The sequence below is a fragment of the Scyliorhinus torazame genome, chromosome 27 (genome assembly GCF_047496885.1).
Source record: "Scyliorhinus torazame isolate Kashiwa2021f chromosome 27, sScyTor2.1, whole genome shotgun sequence".
NCBI classification, from domain to species: domain Eukaryota; kingdom Metazoa; phylum Chordata; class Chondrichthyes; order Carcharhiniformes; family Scyliorhinidae; genus Scyliorhinus; species Scyliorhinus torazame.
In genome coordinates, this window is record NC_092733.1 from 37,580,112 (window position 1) to 37,599,371 (window position 19,260).

The window sequence follows — 19,260 nt, forward strand, 5'->3', positions numbered from 1 at the left end:
TCATGTTGCAGCTGTACAGAACTCTGGTACGGCCGCATTTGGTGTATTGCGTACAGTTCTGGTCACCGCATTATAGGAAGGACGTGGAGGCTTTGGAGCGGGTGCAGAGGAGATTTACCAGGATGTTGCCTGGTATGGAGGGAAAATCTTATGAGGAAAGGCTGATGGACTTGAGGTTGTTTTCGTTGGAGAGAAGAAGGTTAAGAGGAGACTTAATAGAGGCATACAAAATGATCAGGGGGTTAGATAGGGTGGACAGTGAGAGCCTTCTCCCGCGGATGGAAATGGCTGGCACGAGGGGACATAGCTTTAAACTGAGGGGAAATAGATATAGGACAAGGGTCAGAGGTAGGTTCTTTACGCAAAGAGTAGTGAGGCCGTGGAATGCCCTACCTGCTACAGTAGTGAACTCGCCAACATTGAGGGCATTTAAAAGTTTATTGGATAAACATATGGATGATAATGGCATAGTGTAGGTTAGATGGCTTTTGTTTCGGTGCAACTGCGCTGTATTGTTCTATGTTCTATGTTCTATGTTCTTACCATTCATTAAGCCAAGGCTGGACTTCTACATGGAGCCCATTTCCCACCCAATCCACATATCCCTTCATTTCCTGGAATTCCAGTGGAATGGGATTATGTACTCAATGGAATGGGAGCAGGCAATGACATAATGTTGAAAGGTTGTGGATGAACAGAAAAACCTGGAGACTCAAATAGAGAGTTCTGTGAAGACTTAAGTCCAGGTGAACTAAGGTACAAAATGGGCCAGAAACATTTGCAGCAACCAATTATAGAAAGGAAATTAAAGTCATCAACAGCAGAGATACATTCAGTGGGAATAGGTACAAGTCCGTGCCATCATCAAAAAGCAGAAGTGCGAAATTATCTTGATCATCCCATAGCTGTGGCTTTTCAGATGAAAAGTTAAATGTGCAGGAAGTTGAACTGTGAGAAGACAGTTTCTTTTCTCTAGTTGCCTCTCGAGACAAGAAGTTCACCCAGCTGAGAACATGGAGCTGGATGATACATATGAAAATATCGACCGAACAAGAGGAGACAGGGAAAAACAGGAAAACGTGATGTCAGGTACATCAGTGACCCAGTCATTATTGTACAGTTATTCAGTCCTTCGTAATTCACTGGAATTCATTCAAATTCAGCTGAATTAATTTCTCGTTGATTGAGAAAAGGTTTTGCTGGTAAATTCCACTTTAAAATTAGTGATTTTAGACGAAACAGCGAGTGAAAGCCCCCTGTGACCATCCCTTTAACTAATGGTGAAATTAATAATAAACAGTGAGATAAAGCAGAGGGGTTAGAAAACAAACAATTTGATGATGACTGAAATGTGTGAGGAGGATTTTGAAGTAAAGATGCTGATGAGGGACGGTGAAATGTTGAGGAATTGATTAGGAGGAGGTGTATGATGGACAATAGTCTCTGTTCCTTGTCTGATGCAGATTCATGAGTAAATTATATTTAGTATGTTCTTTTTGTAACTCTCCATAACTTGCCTCACTTCAGTTTCCTGTCCATTTTCGATCTTGAAGCCGCTCTTATGGAAAGTTCTTTAATCGAAAAAATGTTGTTCAACTATGCAAAGTTTAAAAATGTCCAGTGTTGACAGCAACACTTACCTTCTCTCCAGGAGCAAATGAGGAAAGATTTGGAGTCTTTTGAACAAGACGAGTCCCTCTCTCCCTTTCAGTTATAACATTCTCGTACTCGTTACAGAACAAGATGTCCAATCAGCAGATCCTGTCCGAGGAAAATGTCCACCTCTGGTCATCTCCATTCTCCTGGGTCTCTCCATCCTGCTGTCGGTGGTGATTCTAGGAACTGCAATTATACTGTGTAAGTTGGTGGTCTTTTAAACTGTGGAATCCTACAATGACAGTTCACAAAGTTAATTTAAAGATATGCATAAATGTGCATGTATTAATAATGCAGGAATGAAATGAGACTGGGACATGCATATGATGATCACAAAAGGAGATATGAAAGTTGGCCTCTTCTCAAGGCACTTCCACCATTATAAATAAATAACTACTGGGTGGGATTCTCCGTCTGGGATACTCTTCTCCCACTGGCCGTGAATTGCTACTGAGTTGCACTCCCAAATTATTATTATGTTCAGTTCCCTACTGGGTCACCCTCCTTCGTTGGCGCCTTACTGGCTGACTTTATTTATACATAGCCAGACACTGTCAGAGGTCCCGCACCCTATTTATTGAGAGGGCTCATATTCTGCAAGAGCAACGGGGTAGTTAATCATTTCCACGTCTGTTGGAAATTACCTTCACATTGAAAGGACATTCAACTATTCCCAAAGACCACTACTTGCACTCAATGTAAACACGAATGGTGAAATTAATAATAAACAGTGAGATAAAGCACAGGGGTTAGAAAACAAACAATTTGATGATGGTATTGAGTGAAATGTGTGAGGAGGATTTTGAAGTAATCCTCAATGGTGGATCAGGCGGAAGATATTCATATGATGTCAACAGCTGGGATGACAGCTGCAGCAGTCGGCAGATCCTCAGTCGTCGAGGTTCCTTTGCCACTGGAACTGGACCTCCCTCTGTCAAGAACCATGTATCCAGCGATGTGCAATGGCATACCCAGATGTCATGCACCAGGTGTCTACCGAGAGAAAACCAGCACCTCCCCCCCCCCCCCCCCCCCCAACCCCCACACACACACAGACAGACAAGCCCTGCGGCGATCAGCGAGAGGTGACGGAGACAGGGCCATGAGATCTGGAAGTTCCTAGCTTCAGACCTGCACATATGTGGTGGTTTGATGCAGTTGTCTTGCTCTTGGAATAGGAACTGGAGAGTGTTTTGGCAGCATTCTTCATGACTGAGCCTCAAGAAAGGAATAGGAGGTGGTGCAGCTTTGCTGGTAAAGAAAGGGATCAGTGCTGTAGTGAGAAATGATATTGGCGCTGGAGATCAAGACATGGAATCAGTCTGGGTAGAAATAAGAAACAGCAAAGGAAAGAAGTCCCTTGTAGGAGTAATCTATAGGTCCTCTAATAATAGTTCCATGAGTGGGGCACAGTATAAGCCAGGAAATATTGGAGGGCTGCTCTCTTCAGGATCCATTCTGCTCACCCCGCATGGGGAAAAGACTAGAAAAGATGCCGTCCTCAACCTGGCTGGGAAACCGGATCCAACAGGCTCATCTACCTGTGGTCAGTAAACAAAATTTCTGAACCTGGAATGTACGAAGCCTCATGGATAATGAGCAAAATAATCGACCAGAAAGGAGGTAGGGAAGCTGGAAAGCGGGAGGTGGGAAGATGGGGTGTTGTATATTTATTTTCTTTGGTTATTTGCATTCCTGTTTGCTGGCTTTTTATATGGTTGTGTTTGATGTCTTCATACATATATATATGTATATAAATGCCTTAATAAAAATATTTTAAAAATTAATCAACCAGAACGCAGAACTTGCCTGTGAACTCAGGCACTTCAACACTGATGTTGTTGCTCTGTTAGAGACCCGAAGAGCAGGCGAAAGACAGCTGAGGGAAGATGGTGGCTGTTAACACCTTCCTCTGAAGCGGAAAACCCGAGGGCCAGCCCAGGATGCAAGGAACTGGTTCCACTATCAAGAACAAACTCACCAACCACCTCTTGGAGTTCCGTGTTGGTATCATGGGATTTTATCACTAGTACTGCGAAAGGAGAGAGCTCTTCCAATGGGATGGTCTTCACCTGAATCATGCTGGGACTAGAGTCCTGGGGAATCACATAACAGGGCTGTAAATAGGGCATTAAACTAAATGGTGGGTGGAGGGTACAGTTGTATGGACAATTAGAAAATCAACAATAAAGGAGAAGGTAGGATTGCAGGTTAATGATGAGATGGATTGTTACCAGAAAATAACAGGAAGGACAGAACGTGTGAAAGTAATATTGCACCAAGAGTAGGGAAATTTGTTAATAGAAGAAACTTAAAGCCTGAATGCACAACTAATTCGGAACAGAATTGATGAGTTTACAGCACAAACAAAGACAAACAGGTATGATTTGGTGGCAATTATTGAGATGGTTACAAAGAGACCAGGGTCTGGGAATTGAATTTTCAAGGATATTTCAGAATGATAGATAGAAAGGTAAAGGAGGTGGTGCTGTTGCCGATTTTGCTGAGTGGAATACTATCCCACTAGCGTCACCAATAACTGTTGCCCTTCTTAATAGCGAGTAATATTGCTTTTCAGAGTCGCCAGGCATCAGATGCTACCACCAGAAGGTTAAACCGGATATTGATCAAAGACCCAACAACCAGTCAGTTAGTTCAAGTTCAATAATGGTTTCTTTACACACAAGATTAACTCACACATGCAACATAAAAACACTACAAGCTAAATTACACCTAACACTACAACAACCTGTACTTAACTTTCAGACACCCGGCTTTGGCAGAGGAACAAGGCCTTTGTTTGGATCTGGAGTGGCTGGGTCTGGAGAAGTAACTTCGGTTCTGCTGGGTTCATCCATCTTGGTAGCGATCGTCGATCTTGAACGTGCTTCTGGTGGTGGTGCTGCAGGTGGCTTCAGGTGTAGGCCAGGCCGAAGAGTGCCGGTGTGCCAGGGCCAAAAGAGATCGAACACATGGCAGTGTCTCTCTTTATCCTTTGGGGTTTCACGTTCTTTTGGGCGGTCCTTAGCTTTGGACTCAAAAACTCGGCAGGCTTCGATTGCTGCCTTCGATTTGAGCCAATAAAGGGGCGGGTGCCTTGATGGCTGGGCGTGTCCTGAGCGGTCATTGACCTTGGCTGTTTGGGCTTCCTGGGTGAAGGGAGTGGCGCTGATGTGTCTGGAACTGGATCTGATACCTGAGTACCAGTCCTTTGTCCTGGGCAAATGGGTCATTAGAATGCAAATCGGCTAGGGGTTTCGATAGTGTCTGGTTCTCTGTCAGCAAATATACATTTAGGCTCTGAGTCTGCCTGAATCCTGTATTGACCATATTTCCATGTTTACTTTGAAAGTGGCCATCACAGATGGCTACAGTCCATCTTGATCCTAATTGCGAAGCGTGGTGGATCACAATACTGATCCTTCATCTGTTCTTTGGGGTGCCGGGTACCCTTGGTCAAGGACAGGTTCTATACTACTCTGTCCTATGTATTGGAGCATTTACCTAAGTTTTTAATACATCACACATTCATAAATTCTAAAGGGGCACTATCAAACATCTAATCATTACACATTTGACTTATTTACACAAAAAGGGAACCTCTAACTGTCCTTATCTAAACTACACTTATGCTGCTAGCTAATAATCCAAAAGGAACATATATTACAGCACAATTTTTTTTAACGATAGCAGCATCACATTCCTACTTAACTTATTACATTTACCGAAAACGCAAACTTTATTCATCAGAAAGAGTTCAAAAAGAGTGTGGGGTCTGTTGAAGTCCAACAAAGGGGGCTCGGAATGTATATATCGGGGAGCGGGAGGCTCTCCTTTGTCATCTCCGAAGTCTGAGTGTCTGAACGACACTGCAGAGTGTTGCAATAACTAATAGGACGTGTACCGTGTATGAGAGGGAATACCATTTTACGATATTATCGCACCATGTGGGGATATCATAGAACATAGAACATAGAACGATACAGCGCAGTACAGGCCCTTCGGCCCACGATGTTGCACCGAAACAAAAGCCATCTAACCTACACTATGCCATTATCATCCATATGTTTATCCAATAAACTTTTAAATGCCCTCAATGTTGGCGAGTTCACTACTGTAGCAGGTAGGGCATTCCACGGCCTCACTACTCTTTGCGTAAAGAACGGCCTCACTACTCTTTGCGTAAAGAAATCAATGTTTATTTCAATGTGAGGTGTGGTGTCCGGGCTGGGGTATCATGTGGTATGGTTGTGTTTGGATCCAGTGTGGTGTGGGTCACAGGGGCCGTCGACGCGCGCAACTGTAGTGATCCAACGATGATCATGATGGAGGTCATCAGTTCTGTCTTCATCTTGCATTTTGTTCTTTGTATCCTTGTATATTCCTGGGGGTGCAAGCGTAATATCTATTATTACCTTTGTTTAATATCTTGTTTGTCTGTCCGTTTCTCCTTAATATCAATTTCCCATTCGAATTGTCACCATGTGTGACTCCCTCATTTTTTTTTATTAAACCAACCGTTTTGGAGACAAGACATCTGAAAAGAACATTCTCTTAAAGTGCAGCGTGTGGTTGATGCATTGTGTAATAGCAGCAAATTTTGTTTCCACCAAGTGTGTTGAACACGTAAATAGCAGTTGGGGTCAGCGGCCGAAAGGTCACCGGAAACCAAAGTTGAGTGCAGAGACTGTGGCAAAGAACATTCTTTAAACCACATGCAAAAAAACAGATCAGGGGAAACAAAGACCTGCCAGAGACGGAAAAGAGTGTTTAAGAAACTTTTCCAAATCGGTGATGGGAACTTGGGGTAAATATGAGCCGCGGGAGGGCAAGAATGGGTGGGAACCCTGGGTAGGGCGGTGACCAGTGCCGTGGCTCCACTACCTGGGTGACCTTACACGAGCGGAAAGCGTTTGTAACATATGGACTCCGAGAATGTGCAGACGAATAATCATGACTGCATAAAGAAATTTTGCAGGAGGGTGACATTAAGTAAAACATCTGAGACCGAAAGAAGAAACTGTATCGAGAAATTCAAGAAAGAAAAGCGGGCAGGCTCCATCACGAAATAGGACACCGTAAATCTCAATCGGTTCCTTTTTCTCATCATCTGAACACCTCAGGGTTCCATTTCAAAAAGGGTCGAAAAGGGGTTACCATAACGGGAGTCAGAATCTGAGTCATCACCAACTCCCGGTTGCCAAACTCATGTATGGCGTTTTCGTGCCATGGCCGGGTGGGCCGTCGTGGGTTCCAAATCATCATTCCTTGTCAACCGACAAGAGTTATTGCGGTGCCATTGTTTCTTGTCATGTGGGGCGATAGTTGCAAGGGGCAAATTTCTGTTGTCGGGCGGTGGCGGTGGCTCTGGTTGTGGCAATGAAAGGGGGTATGAGGGGCTAAACATACATTGGTCGGGGTTCCTGGGGCTGGAGCGACTGGGGCCTGGGCGGTTGTGCCATTGGTCATTAATTTCAAACAGGTCTGGAGCGCTGTCGCTATCGTCCGGATCAAGTTTAAGGTGGAAGGTCGTTCCTGGGGGCGGGGACAAGGTCGAGTCTGTGGACGTGCTGTCCTGGCTGGGGGAGGGTCGGGCTAGGTTGTCAGTGGGCGGGGCGTAATCGTCTGCTATTGCCAGGGAGACGTGGTGTGAGTGGCTGCACTGGGCTCCATAAACTTTCAACTGTTTTATATGAAACCATCCTGACTTTCCATTTGGATATGTAATTTTATATACGAGGGGCTTACTTCATCTGAAAACGAGTAGGGTCCTGCAAATTTAGGGGAGAGGAATGAACTGGGGTTGTATAGGGAAACCATCACCCACTGACCGACTGTATACTCTACGGGGTGTACTGTTTTATCAAAGCAGGCCTTACTAGAATCATAGAATCATAGAATCATAGAAGTTTACAGCATGGAAACAGGCCCTTCGGCCCAACCAGTCCATGCCGCCCAGTCTTTACCATTAAGCTAGTCCCAGTTGCCCGCACTTGGCCCATAACCCTCTATACCCATCTTACCCATGTAACTATCTAAATGTTTTTTAAAAGACACAATTGTACCCGCCTCTACTACTACCTCTGGCAGCCCATTCCAGACACTCACTACCCTCTGAGTGAAGAAACTGCCCCTGTGGGCCCTTCTGAATCTCTCCCCTCTCACCTTAAACCTATGCCCTCTAGTTTTAGACTCCCCTACCTTTGGGAAAAGAACTCTGCTTTTTTCTAGCGCCTAGTCGGAGAACTGCAGCGAGCTGGGCTGCCTTAACATTTTCCATTACCTATTGGACTGCTTTTCCGTGGGTGAGGGCGGTGACTGTGGGGCTGGCCAATCAAGTCCTAATAAATATTCAGTTCCTTTCATGGGTCGTCCGGTAATAAGGGTGTGGGGGGTGAAACCTGTGGAACTTGATACCGTGTTCCTAATAAACATAAGTACAAATGGGAGAACCGTGTCCCATGTGGTGTTGTCCTGTTGCACCATTTTCCTGATAGTCGTTTGTAGGGTTCTGTTCATACGTTCCACAATGCCGCTGGATTGTGGGTGATGGGCAATATGGAATTTTTGTTTTATCCCAAAAATTGTCGAGACGTTCTGCATCACTCTGCCTGTAAAATGTGTACCTTGGTCGGATTCAATGCTGCTGGGAGTTCCCAGCGTATAAATATTTGCTGTGTTAAAATCTTGGCTGTTGCCTTAGCTGTGTTTGTCCTGGAGGAAATGCTTCCACCAACTTTGTGAGGGTGTCGATCACTACCAACACATATTTAAAACCATTTCTGCAGGGGGGGGGGGGGGGGGACGGGACCAATATAATCAAGCTGTAAATTCGTCCATGGGCCTTTAACAGGGCGGGTGTGTCTTAACTGACCTTTCCTGTAGTATCTGTCTGGGTTATTCTGAGCGCAAATTAAACAGTTTTCAATGTAATGAGAAACATCTGCTTTTCAGTCGGGCCACCAGCACAAAGGTCTTAAGTGGGCAATGGTGGTTTCTATCCCCTGATGTCCGTGTCCGTCATGAAATTGACAAATAATCTGGTTCCTGTCCTGGGTGGACATCACATAAATTCCATTCTTTAACACAATTCCGTCCTGTACCATCAATGTGTCCTTGAATTTGTCGTAGGGGGCTGGGATGTTACTGTTTAAAATTTGTTGGAGAGTGTTGTCTGCCTTTTGGGCCTGTGCTAAATCATGGATATACATCTGTGAGACCTGGAATGCGTGTACTGGGGCACTCTCGGGGGGGTTGTCAAAAGTGACCGTGTCGTGATCGTGCCTTTGCTGGGGGGTCTGCTTTTACGTTACCAGGTGGGGACCAACGATGATGGCTTCTATACTTTATTATGCCATATTTGCGGTGTTTAGCTGTTTCCAAAATGGCTTCAGCAATGGCGTTGAGGGTAGGGGTTTACCGTTGGTGGATATGAATCCTCTAGATTCCCACAGGGGCAGGAATTCCGTCAAACTGTTGCAGACAGATAAACTGTCTGAATATATATCTGCGGGGGTCGGGAAAGAATCTGGGTGCTGCACTATGTATGCGATGGCTGCTAACTCGGCTGCCTGCGATCCTAAATCATTTTAGTGATATCTCCTCTAATGCGCGTCCCTGTGCGTCTTCTACATATATACCACATCCTGGAATCCTTTTTCCATTATGAACGGCGGAGGAGCCACCTACGTAAATTTTTATAGATTTATCCTGGACTGGGTTCTCTGCGGTCCGATGCCTGCTTTTGTGGGTAGCGATTTAGGAATAAAGAGTACTGTGGTGTGCCTGGCTGCGATGATTTCACACTCGTGTGGGGTTCCTTCATACTGCAAGTTATCTGCTAAAAATGTGTGTGTCTTTGTCCTCTTTATTGTGATGTCCCTTCATTGTAAGAGTCGGGTCCAGCGCGCTGCTCTAATCTGGCTAACTGAACCGTCCTTTAACCTACCGTCTAACGGTAGTTGTGTTGGGGTGTGCTCGGTTAAAGTTGTTATGAGGTTGAGGCCTGTGTTGTAGGCAAAGTACTGAACAGCCCAAAAAACTGCAAGCAAGTGCCTTTCGCAGGCTGAAAATCCTTGCTCCACTGGGTCCAAAACTCGTGAGGCATAGGCTACGGGCCCTAAACAACCGTGCCTTTCTTGGAGTAGTACAGCCGATAGGGTTCGGTCGGTGGTCGCTACTTCTATGGCCTATGGGGAGTGGGGGTCTGGTACCTGCAAAGCGGGGGCTGCACCTCGGGCGTGTTTTAATGTATCAATGGCATCCGTATGCTGTGGAAGCCATTCCCAAGGGGCGTTCATTTTTAGGAGCTCGGAAAGTGGGGCTGCCTTGGTGGCAAAACTGTCTATATGGTTCCTGCAGTAACCAACCAGTCCTAAAAATGACCAGAGTGCAGTGACATTATGGGGCAAGGGCAATTTAACAATCGAATCAATTCGTTTTTGCTCTATCTCTCTCTTTCCATGCGTGATGACTGTGCCTAAATAAAAGACCTTTTCTTTTCGGATTTGGGCCTTTTCCAGGTTTACTTTACATCCAATTGAGTGTAAGAGACCTAAGAGTTCAGAAAGATGCGAAATGTGCTCTTCCTTGGTATCAGTTTGCAGGAGCAAGTCATCCACATACTGAATGAGGCATTCAGGTCGGGAAAATTTGGATAATCCATTTGCCAATTGTCGGTGGAAAATGGAGGGGAGTTGTGGAAACCTTGCAGAAGGCATGTCAACGTATATTGCCGTCCTTGGAACGTGAAGGCGGATTTGTATTGGCAATTCTTTTCTAATGGAATGGACCAGAAGCCATTTCTAATGTCCAGTACCGTAACATACCTTGACTGTAGTCCCTGCGTTAGCATTGTCTCTGGACTCGTGGCAACGGTGGGGCCTGCGAATGGAGTTACTTTATTGAGTTCTCTGTAATCGATGGTCAGTCTCCATGAACCGTCTGGTTTCCTTACGAGCCAAATTGGGGCATTGTTTGTTGAGGCTACAGGCTGAATTACACCTTGGTGTAGCAAACTTTGAATTACCTTTGCAATTTCTCCCTCAGCTTGCTGTGGGAAGCCGTATTGTTTCTGGGGATTGGGATCGGGACCTGTAATGGCGACTGTTCCAGGAAGTTTTCCGCAGTCGTGCTTGTGCTGGGCGAAGGATGCTTTGTGTTTCCTTCGGACCTCTCTAATTGTCCTATCTGTACTAATGGCTTCTGGATCAAACCAATAATCTCCCACTGAGCAGATTCTATGTTCGTAGTCTCCTACCGTGAGCGTGCGGGGGCTCTCGCTGTTCTAGCCATTTTCCAAACACACTTATTCACGGAGTCAAAGGAAAGGTTGTGTGAGCTCATGAAGTCGATCCCTAAAATGTGTTCTGCTGTTCGGGGCAAATCTACTAAAACAACGGGGTGCCTGGCATTAACGTTTTTGATTTGGAAATCTACGGGGGCCGTAATATATTCCTGCTGGGTATGTCCTGTAAAACCGCAAAGAGTGATAGTGTCTGTAGTGGGCCGTTTATCTCGGTGAAACATTGTGGAGGAGTTTAAAGTGATGCGGGACCCTCCTGTGTCCCAAAGGAACTCTACAGGGTGCCCCCGGACTGTGCCTGTGACTACTGGTCTACCTGACTTGTACCAGTGTGTGTCGCAGACCCAAGTTGGGGAGTCCGAACACCATCAATCTGTGCTATTTATGGCCGAATTGTCTGGACGGGCGCTAATACTGTGCGTAGGCCTGGCAATGTTCCTATGTGGGGCACTCGCTTGCTGATTCCGTTGCTGGTTCAGACGGGCATTGCATTCGCGGGCGTAATGTCCCACATGTCCACAATTATAGCATCCCCGTGCTCTGTGGTGCTGCCCGTCCTGTCTACCTTGGTTTACCCATGCGGGGTCCTGATGGGTCCTTACTGGATTCATGTTTGCTTCTACTCTCTCCTGCTCTGCCTTTTTATGTCGGGATTGTTCCCAAGCTCTCGTGAGTCTCTTCATAACCCACACTTCATTGTGTGTGGCGTCTGAGGGGGTCATAATTCGCACAGGCTTTTTGACCAGCTTCTGTGGCGTGGGAGACTAAAATACGGGTCCATTTGGTTGTGTTTTCGACATTTAAGTGTGTGCGGACTAAATGTCGAAATACTGCTTTGAAATGGATCCAAAGGTGACCTGCATATGCAGTCGGATGCTCTCCCTTCTTTTGTCTGCAGCGATTTAGACCTTCTCCGGAGTCTCCTCTGTTGTAACTAATCACATCTAAGTAGCTGTCTTCATCTCCTGGAGGCTTCATCCTCCTACATTCTGTGCTGAACTAACGGATGGTCAAGGCCCATCACTATAAGTTTCACTCCTCCGGTTCGTCCAGACCGTACATGACTGCCTGTTGCCTTCCTCGCTCAAAGAAATGGTGTGGGTCTGCTGTAGGCTGGAATGGTTCAATTTTGGCGCAGGCATCTCTCAATTGTGTGATGGATAGTGGGGTGGTGTACACGAAATCGGGCTCCTCGCGATCCTGTGACGTGCGCTGTGTGGTGACTGGATGCATGGGGTGTGTGCTGCCTATGCAGTCGGTGGTGCGGGTGCTTTCCTTTTCGGGCCCTGGGGACTCTATTGTGATTTTCGGTATCTTCTACATACTCATTGAGTTCCTGCCAATCGGGGCCATCTCCCTGGTCTAAATTCGGTCCAAAGGTGTCTCTGAAACCATTTTGCACTGAAAGCAGTGACTGTAACCGTGAAATTTGCTGCCTGCATTTGGCGTGGTCTACCAAACTCTGCACTTGTTCCGTTGTCAACTGTGGAGTGCTCGTAAAGCTGCCCTCTGCGCATTGCTTCTTTAACTGTTCTACTTGTTGTTCCGTCTCTTCTCTTCCCAAGACTGCGCGTTGTGTATCTTGGTAGGCCTTATGATATTGTGTCTGAAAACTGCTTAGTTGAACTAGACAAGATTGGTGTGCACGTTTGACATCAGCCATCTCCTTGTCTTTAGCTGCTAGCTGCTCTCGGAGTTACTCATTAACGTTTTCACACTTGCTAATGTTTCCCTCACTCTTCTCCTCTTTCGCTACAAGTTGTCTGCGGAGCGTCCTCATGACCTCCTCTGTGCCTCGCAATTATAACATAGAACATAGAACATAGAACATTACAGCGCAGTACAGGCCCTTCGGCCCTTGATGTTGCGCCGACTTCTGAAACCACTCTAAAGCCCATCTACACTATTCCCTTATTGTCCATATGTCTGTCCAACAACCATTTGAATGCCCTTAATGTTGGCGAGTCCACTACTGTTGCAGGCAAGGCATTCCATGCCCTTACTACTCTCTGAGTAAAGAACCTACCTCTGACATCTGTCCTATATCTATCTCCCCTCAATTTAAAGCTATGTCCCCTCGTGCTAGACATCACCATCCGAGGAAAAAGGCTCTCACTGTCCACCCTATCCAATCCTCTGATCATCTTGTATGCCTCAATTAAGTCACCTCTTAACCTTCTTCTCTCTAATGAAAACAGTCTCAAGTCCCTCAGTCTTTCCTCATAAGATCTTCCCTCCATACCAGGCAACATTCTGGTAAATCTCCTCTGCACCCTTTCCAATGCTTCCACATCCTTCCTGTAATGCGGCGACCAGAATTGCACGCAATACTCCAAATGCGGCCGCACCAGAGTGTTGTATAGCTGCAACATGACCTCATGGCTCCTAAACTCAATCCCTCTACCAATAAAAGCTAACACACCGTACGCCTTCTTAACAACCCGCTCAACCTTGGTGGCAACTTTCAGGGATCTATGTACATGGACCCCAAGATCTCTCTGCTCATCCAAACTGCCAAGAATCTTACCATTAGCCCAGTACTCAGTCTTCCTGTTATTCCTTCCAAAATGAATCACCTCACACTTTTCTGCATTAAACTCCATTTGCCACCTCTCAGCCCAGCGCTGCAGCTTATCTATGTCCCTCTGTATTGTGTCAGACAGGACACGATTACCATCGGCCTACCAACTTTTCCTAAATTCTTCTTGTGTATCTCGGTTAGGTTGTCCCACCAAGTTTGTCCAATACTACCAGGACCCGACTCTTCATTCACACAAAACTCAGACCAAAGGGGCCATCCTTTCCCCTTTAAGTATTTACTCAATTCCTCTTCCCAAATGGGACACTGCTCTGCTCTATTGGTCGCTGCGACCTCGGGTTCCTGTGGGTTCATAAGGCGTTCCATTGCCTTTGCTACCATTTCTACTAATTATCTCTTTTCTGGATCCTAAATTTTGGACTTGGGGGAATAGGGTGGCATTGCGAACAGCGGGTATGGCCTCAGTTATTTTCCAGTTCACAAAACTACCGATAGTTTTACGCAACAAAATCTAATGAGTTTACCTTATATCCCTGTTAGTACGCATGCAAATTACTACACACCTCCGAATCTTGGAGGTTTGATCAATACGGGTCTCACACTTGTGGTTTCTTTCATTTTTCCAATTGGGTTTCTAATTCAAAGTTTTGTGGGTTCTCTCGGAGTGACAAAATCACTTCTTCGTCGAATCCCGTCAGAGGTCGCCAATTACTGTTGCCAATTTTGCTGAGTGGAATACTAACCCACTAGCGTCACTAATAGCTGTTGCCCTTCTTAATATGGAGTAATATTGCTTTTCAGAGTTGCCAGGTATCAGATGATACCACCACAAGGTTCAACTGGATATTGATCAAAGACCCAACAACCAGTCAGTTAGTTCAAGTTCAATAATGGTTTCTTTACACACAAGATTAACTCACACATGCAACATAAAAACACTAAAAGCTAAACTACACCTAACACTACAACAAACTGTACTTAACTTTCAGGCACTCGGCTTTGGCAGAGGAACAAGGCCTTTGTTTGGATCTGGAGTGGCTGGGTCTGGAGAAGTAACTTCGGTTCTGCAGAGCTCATCCGTCTTGGTAGCATACCATACTGCAAAGGCTAGTGGCAGGCTGGAAGGTTGGGAAATGTTTAAAAGATCAAAAAAGGGTTACGAAAAAAGTAATACAAAGGGCAAGAGCAAAGGTGAAAGAAAACCAGTGCAAAATATTGACATTTAGAAAGTCAAAATGCAATCCATCAGAATTTTTGTGAATGGTAAATATTGTTTTATTAATTTTCTGAAGTTCTTCAAAGATGTAACAAGCAAGTGGATATTGGTCATCCTGTAGATAAGAACACAAGAACTAGGAGCAGGAGTTGGGCAGCACGGTAGCCTTGTGGATAGCACAATTGCTTCACAGCTCCAGGGTCCCAGGTTCGATTCCGGCTTGGGTCACTGTCTGTGCGGAGTCTGCACATCCTCCCCGTGTGTGCGTGGGTTTCCTCCGGGTGCTCCGGTTTCCTCCCACAGTCCAAAGATGTGCAGGTTAGGTGGATTGGCCGTGATAAATTGCCCTTAGTGTCCAAAATTGCCCTTAGTGCTGGGGAGGGTTACTGGGTTATGGGGATAGGGTGGCGGTGTTGACCTTGGGTAAGGTGCTCTTTCCAAGAGCCGGTGCAGGCTTGATGAGCCGAATGGCCTCCTTCTGCACTGTAAATTCTGTGATAATCTGGCCCCTCGAGCCTGCTCCGCCATTCAATGAGATCATGGCTGATCTTTTGTGGACTCAGCTCCACTTTCCGACCCGAACACCATAACCCTTAATCCCTTTATTCTTCAAAAAGCTATCTAGGCGACAGGTTTAGATAAAGGATCTGGATCGACGCAGGCTGGGAGGGCCGAAGGGCCTGTTCCTGTGCTGTAATTTTTCTTTGTTCTTTGTTCTGTATCTTGTAGATGTAGTATATTTGGATTTACAGAAGGCATTTGGTAAGGTGCGACACAAAAGGTTAATACACAAGGAAAGATCACATGCAATTTGGGGTAATTTATTAGCTTGGATAGAAGACTAGTTAATCAAAAGAAGGCAGAGAGTGGGGATAAAGGGTCTTTTTCTGATTGGCAAGATATTACTAGTGGGGTGCCACAGGCTTCGGTCCTTGGACCCCAAATACTTACAATATATATTAATGACTTGATGTGGGGGATGAAAAATACTATAGCCAAATTTGCAAATAACGCTAAAATATGTGGGATATGCAGTGAAATGAAAAAATAAGAAATTTACAAATGGATACAGGTAAGTTAGGTGAGTGGACCAAACTTTGGCAGGTGGAGTTTAACATGGACAAATGTGAAGTTATCCATTTTGGTCAGAACAATGGAAAGGCAATTTATTATCTAAATGGAGAGAAGCTTCAGAGTGCTTCACTGCAGAGGGGTCTGGGTATCCTCGTGCATGAATCACAGAAAATAGGACAGCAGGTAAAAAGGAACACAATGGAATTTTTGCCCTTTATAGCTCAAGGAATAGATTATAAAGGTATGGAAAAGTTGCTGCAACTGTGCAAGATATGGGGGAGATCGCACCTGGAGTACTTTGTACAGCTTTGGACCCTTTGTTGAAACAACTGCCAGAAGGAAAAACATTGATTGGTTTTGTGAGGGCCAAGAAGAATCCAGCACGAGTTGAAGGATAGAAAGAAATAACATTTATTTACAATAACATATATATATACAACAGCAGCAGCAACTCCCTTGCTGCTCACTCTCCTCTAGCCGGTTCCAAGCTGGCCAGCTTTCTTTACGCAGCGAAACTGCTAATGATTTCTCCGCCCCCCTCGTTGGGGAAGCTCATACTCCCAAAGGATAGTGGGATTGCCATTAGTCCCCAGCCAGTGGTAAACAGGCAGGTTATAACAATTGGTAATTTTATTAGCTATTACTTTCTGTGATCTATTTCATCACTGGCTTACTGTTTATTTGCAGAAGATAAATAGGTGTAAAGTACCTATCGTTTCTGTTATGGATAATGTAAATATCTGGTTGATTGACACTTTGACAGGGTTCTTGCAGCAGCAGCTTATTTTGAACAAAATTATGAATACCTGTTTTTAAGCATTTCCACACATTCCATTGTTACTAAATGGTTCATTGGTTCTTTGCACAGTGTAGAAGCATCATTGAATCCTTACGGTGCGCAAGGAGACCATTTGGCCCATCGGGTCTGCAGTGTCGAAAAGAGCACTCTATCTAGGTCCACTCCTCTGACCATCCCGTCCTATCCCCCTAACCCCGCAACCTAACCTGCACACCCCTGCATACCTGGGGCAATTTAGCGTGGCCAATCCACCTATCCTGCTTATCTTTGGATTGAGGGAGGAAACCAGAGCACGCGGAAGAAACCCAAACAGACACGGGGAGAACACACTCCACACAGACAGTCACCCAAGGGCAGAATTGAGCTCTGTGCCACCCTGCCACCCTATGGGTGAATGGGCATAAAAGTGCTTTGAGCTGGTATTGAGGGTATGATACAGCATTGGGAATGGGTGGGGGGCCATGAGTTGGTGTGTGGTTGTGGGTAAGTATCTTTTGGAAGGTTTCTGTGCAGACTGTGATTCATGACTCTTCTGAGCGTCCGTGAACCATGAGTCCTTAGGCAGCTGGCCTGACTCTAGGAAAATAGAGGGAAGCTAGAAGATGCAGGCCCTCGTAATGGAGCCAGAACACTGCCTGCATTCGTCTGCCATGTCAGAAAACATTGGGGGAGTTGGGAATGATAGCAGGAATCCCAGAACCATGTTCTCACCGCCATTTTTAAAGGTCTAGGTAATCTCCATGATGCCACGATCCAAAGTGTTCCTGTACATGTATGGTGTTATTGACAACACCATCTATTAAATCTTTCATTTATCTTTCCAATCATTTTCCTATTTCAGTCATCTTGTGGTCAACGCAACTCACAGCAATTGAGAATAAATTCCAACAAGAAATTTCAAGCATCAAGAGAAATGGTGAGTCTGAGATTTATCACAATTAAAATGGCCTCCTATTTTTTTATTAGACTTTTCTAATCTCCCTTTCAGCTGTCCCCTCACCTCTGAACACCCCTGTTCAATATCCCCCGCCATCCAAACAGTCACTACCACTCAAACAACCACCCCGATATACTCCACCCAAACATGCCTGCATCCAAACACTTCCCCAAACCCATTTAAAACACACGCCCCTCCTCAAATGCGCTCCTACCCAAACACCCCCATCACAAAATATCAAAAAAGTGGCAAGTTACATCCCTGCCACACAAGTGCCTGGCAATGACCATCTCGTTCAAGAGAGGATCTAATAACATAGAATTTACAATGCAGAAGGAGGCCATTCGGCCCATCGAGACTGCACCAGCTCTTGGAAAGAGCACCCAACCCAAGGTCAACACCTCCACCCTATCCCCATAATCCAGTAACCCCACCCAACACTAAGGGCAATTTTGGACACTAAGGGCAATTTATCATGGCTAATCCACCTAACCTGCACATCTTTGGACTGTGGGAGGAAACCGGAGCACCCGCAGGAAACTCACGCACACACGGGGAGGATGTGCAGACTCCGCACAGACAGTGACCCAAGCCGGAATCGAACTTGGGACCCTGGAGCTGTGAAGCAATTGTGCTATCCACAATGCTACCATGATGCCCCCAGACATTCAATGGCATTACCATCACCCCTTGACATTCAATGGCATTACCATCCGGGGGAAGGCCCTAGCGGCCTGGTCTCTGGCACTGAGTCTGGCTCTGGGGCTCAGAAGGGAAGGGGGGAGAATAGAAAAGCAATAGTTGTAGGAGATTCAATGGTTAGGGGAATAGATAGGAGATTCTGTGGTCGCGAGCGAGACTCCCGGAAGGTATGTTGCCTCCCGGGTGCCAGGGCCAGGGATGTCTCGCATCGTGTCTTCAGGATCCTTAAGGGGAAGGGGGAGCAGCCAGAAGTCGTGGTGCACATTGGTACCAACGACATAGGTAGGAAAAGGGGTGTGGAGGTAATAAACAAGTTTAGGGAGTTAGGCTGGAAGTTAAAAGCCAGGACAGACAGAGTTGTCATCTCTGGTTTGTTGCCAGTGCCAAGTGATAGCGAGGCTAGGAATAGGGAGAGAGTGCAGTTGAATACGTGGCTGCAGGAATGGTGTAGGAGGGAGGGCTTCAGGTATTTGGATAATTGGAGCGCATTCTGGGGAAGGTGGGACCTGTACAAGCAGGACGGGTTGCATCTGAACCAGAGGGGCACCAATATCCTGGGAGGGAGGTTTTCTAGTACTCTTCGGGAGGGTTTAAACTAATTTGGCAGGGGAATGGGAACCGGATTTGTAGTCCAGCAACAAAGGTAGCCGATATTCAGGACGCCAAAGCGTGTAATGAGGCAGTGGGGAAGGGAACACTGACAAAGGAGAGTACTTGCAGGCACGGAGATGGGTTGAAGTGTGTATACTTCAACGCAAGAAGCATCAGGAATAAGGTGGGTGAACTTAAGGCATGGATCGGTACTTGGGACTACGATGTGGTGGCCATCATGGAAACTTGGATAGAAGAGGGGCAGAAATGGTTGTTGGAGGTCCCTGGTTATAGATGTTTCAATAAGATGAGGGAGGGTGGTAAAAGAGGTGGGGGGGGGTGGCATTATTAATTAGAGATAGTATAACAGCTGCAGAAAGGCAGTTCGAGGAGTATCACCCTATTGAGGTAGTCTGGGTTGAAGTCAGAAATAGGAAAGGAG

At 45.8% G+C, this 19,260-nt stretch overlaps 1 protein-coding gene across 1 annotated transcript in view; it reads left to right on the forward strand.

The window, feature by feature from the left end:
• The first annotated feature begins 992 nt into the window (after positions 1-992).
• The window catches only part of LOC140403404 (hepatic lectin-like), a 76,830-nt gene continuing 58,562 nt past the window's right edge, over positions 993-19,260 (forward strand). The window contains exons 1-3 of the mRNA XM_072491330.1: positions 993-1,089; positions 1,738-1,857; positions 17,430-17,504. Coding sequence (XP_072347431.1) covers positions 1,014-1,089; positions 1,738-1,857; positions 17,430-17,504 — 271 coding nt within the window. The 5' untranslated portion in view covers positions 993-1,013. The remainder of the gene's footprint in view (positions 1,090-1,737; positions 1,858-17,429; positions 17,505-19,260) is intronic.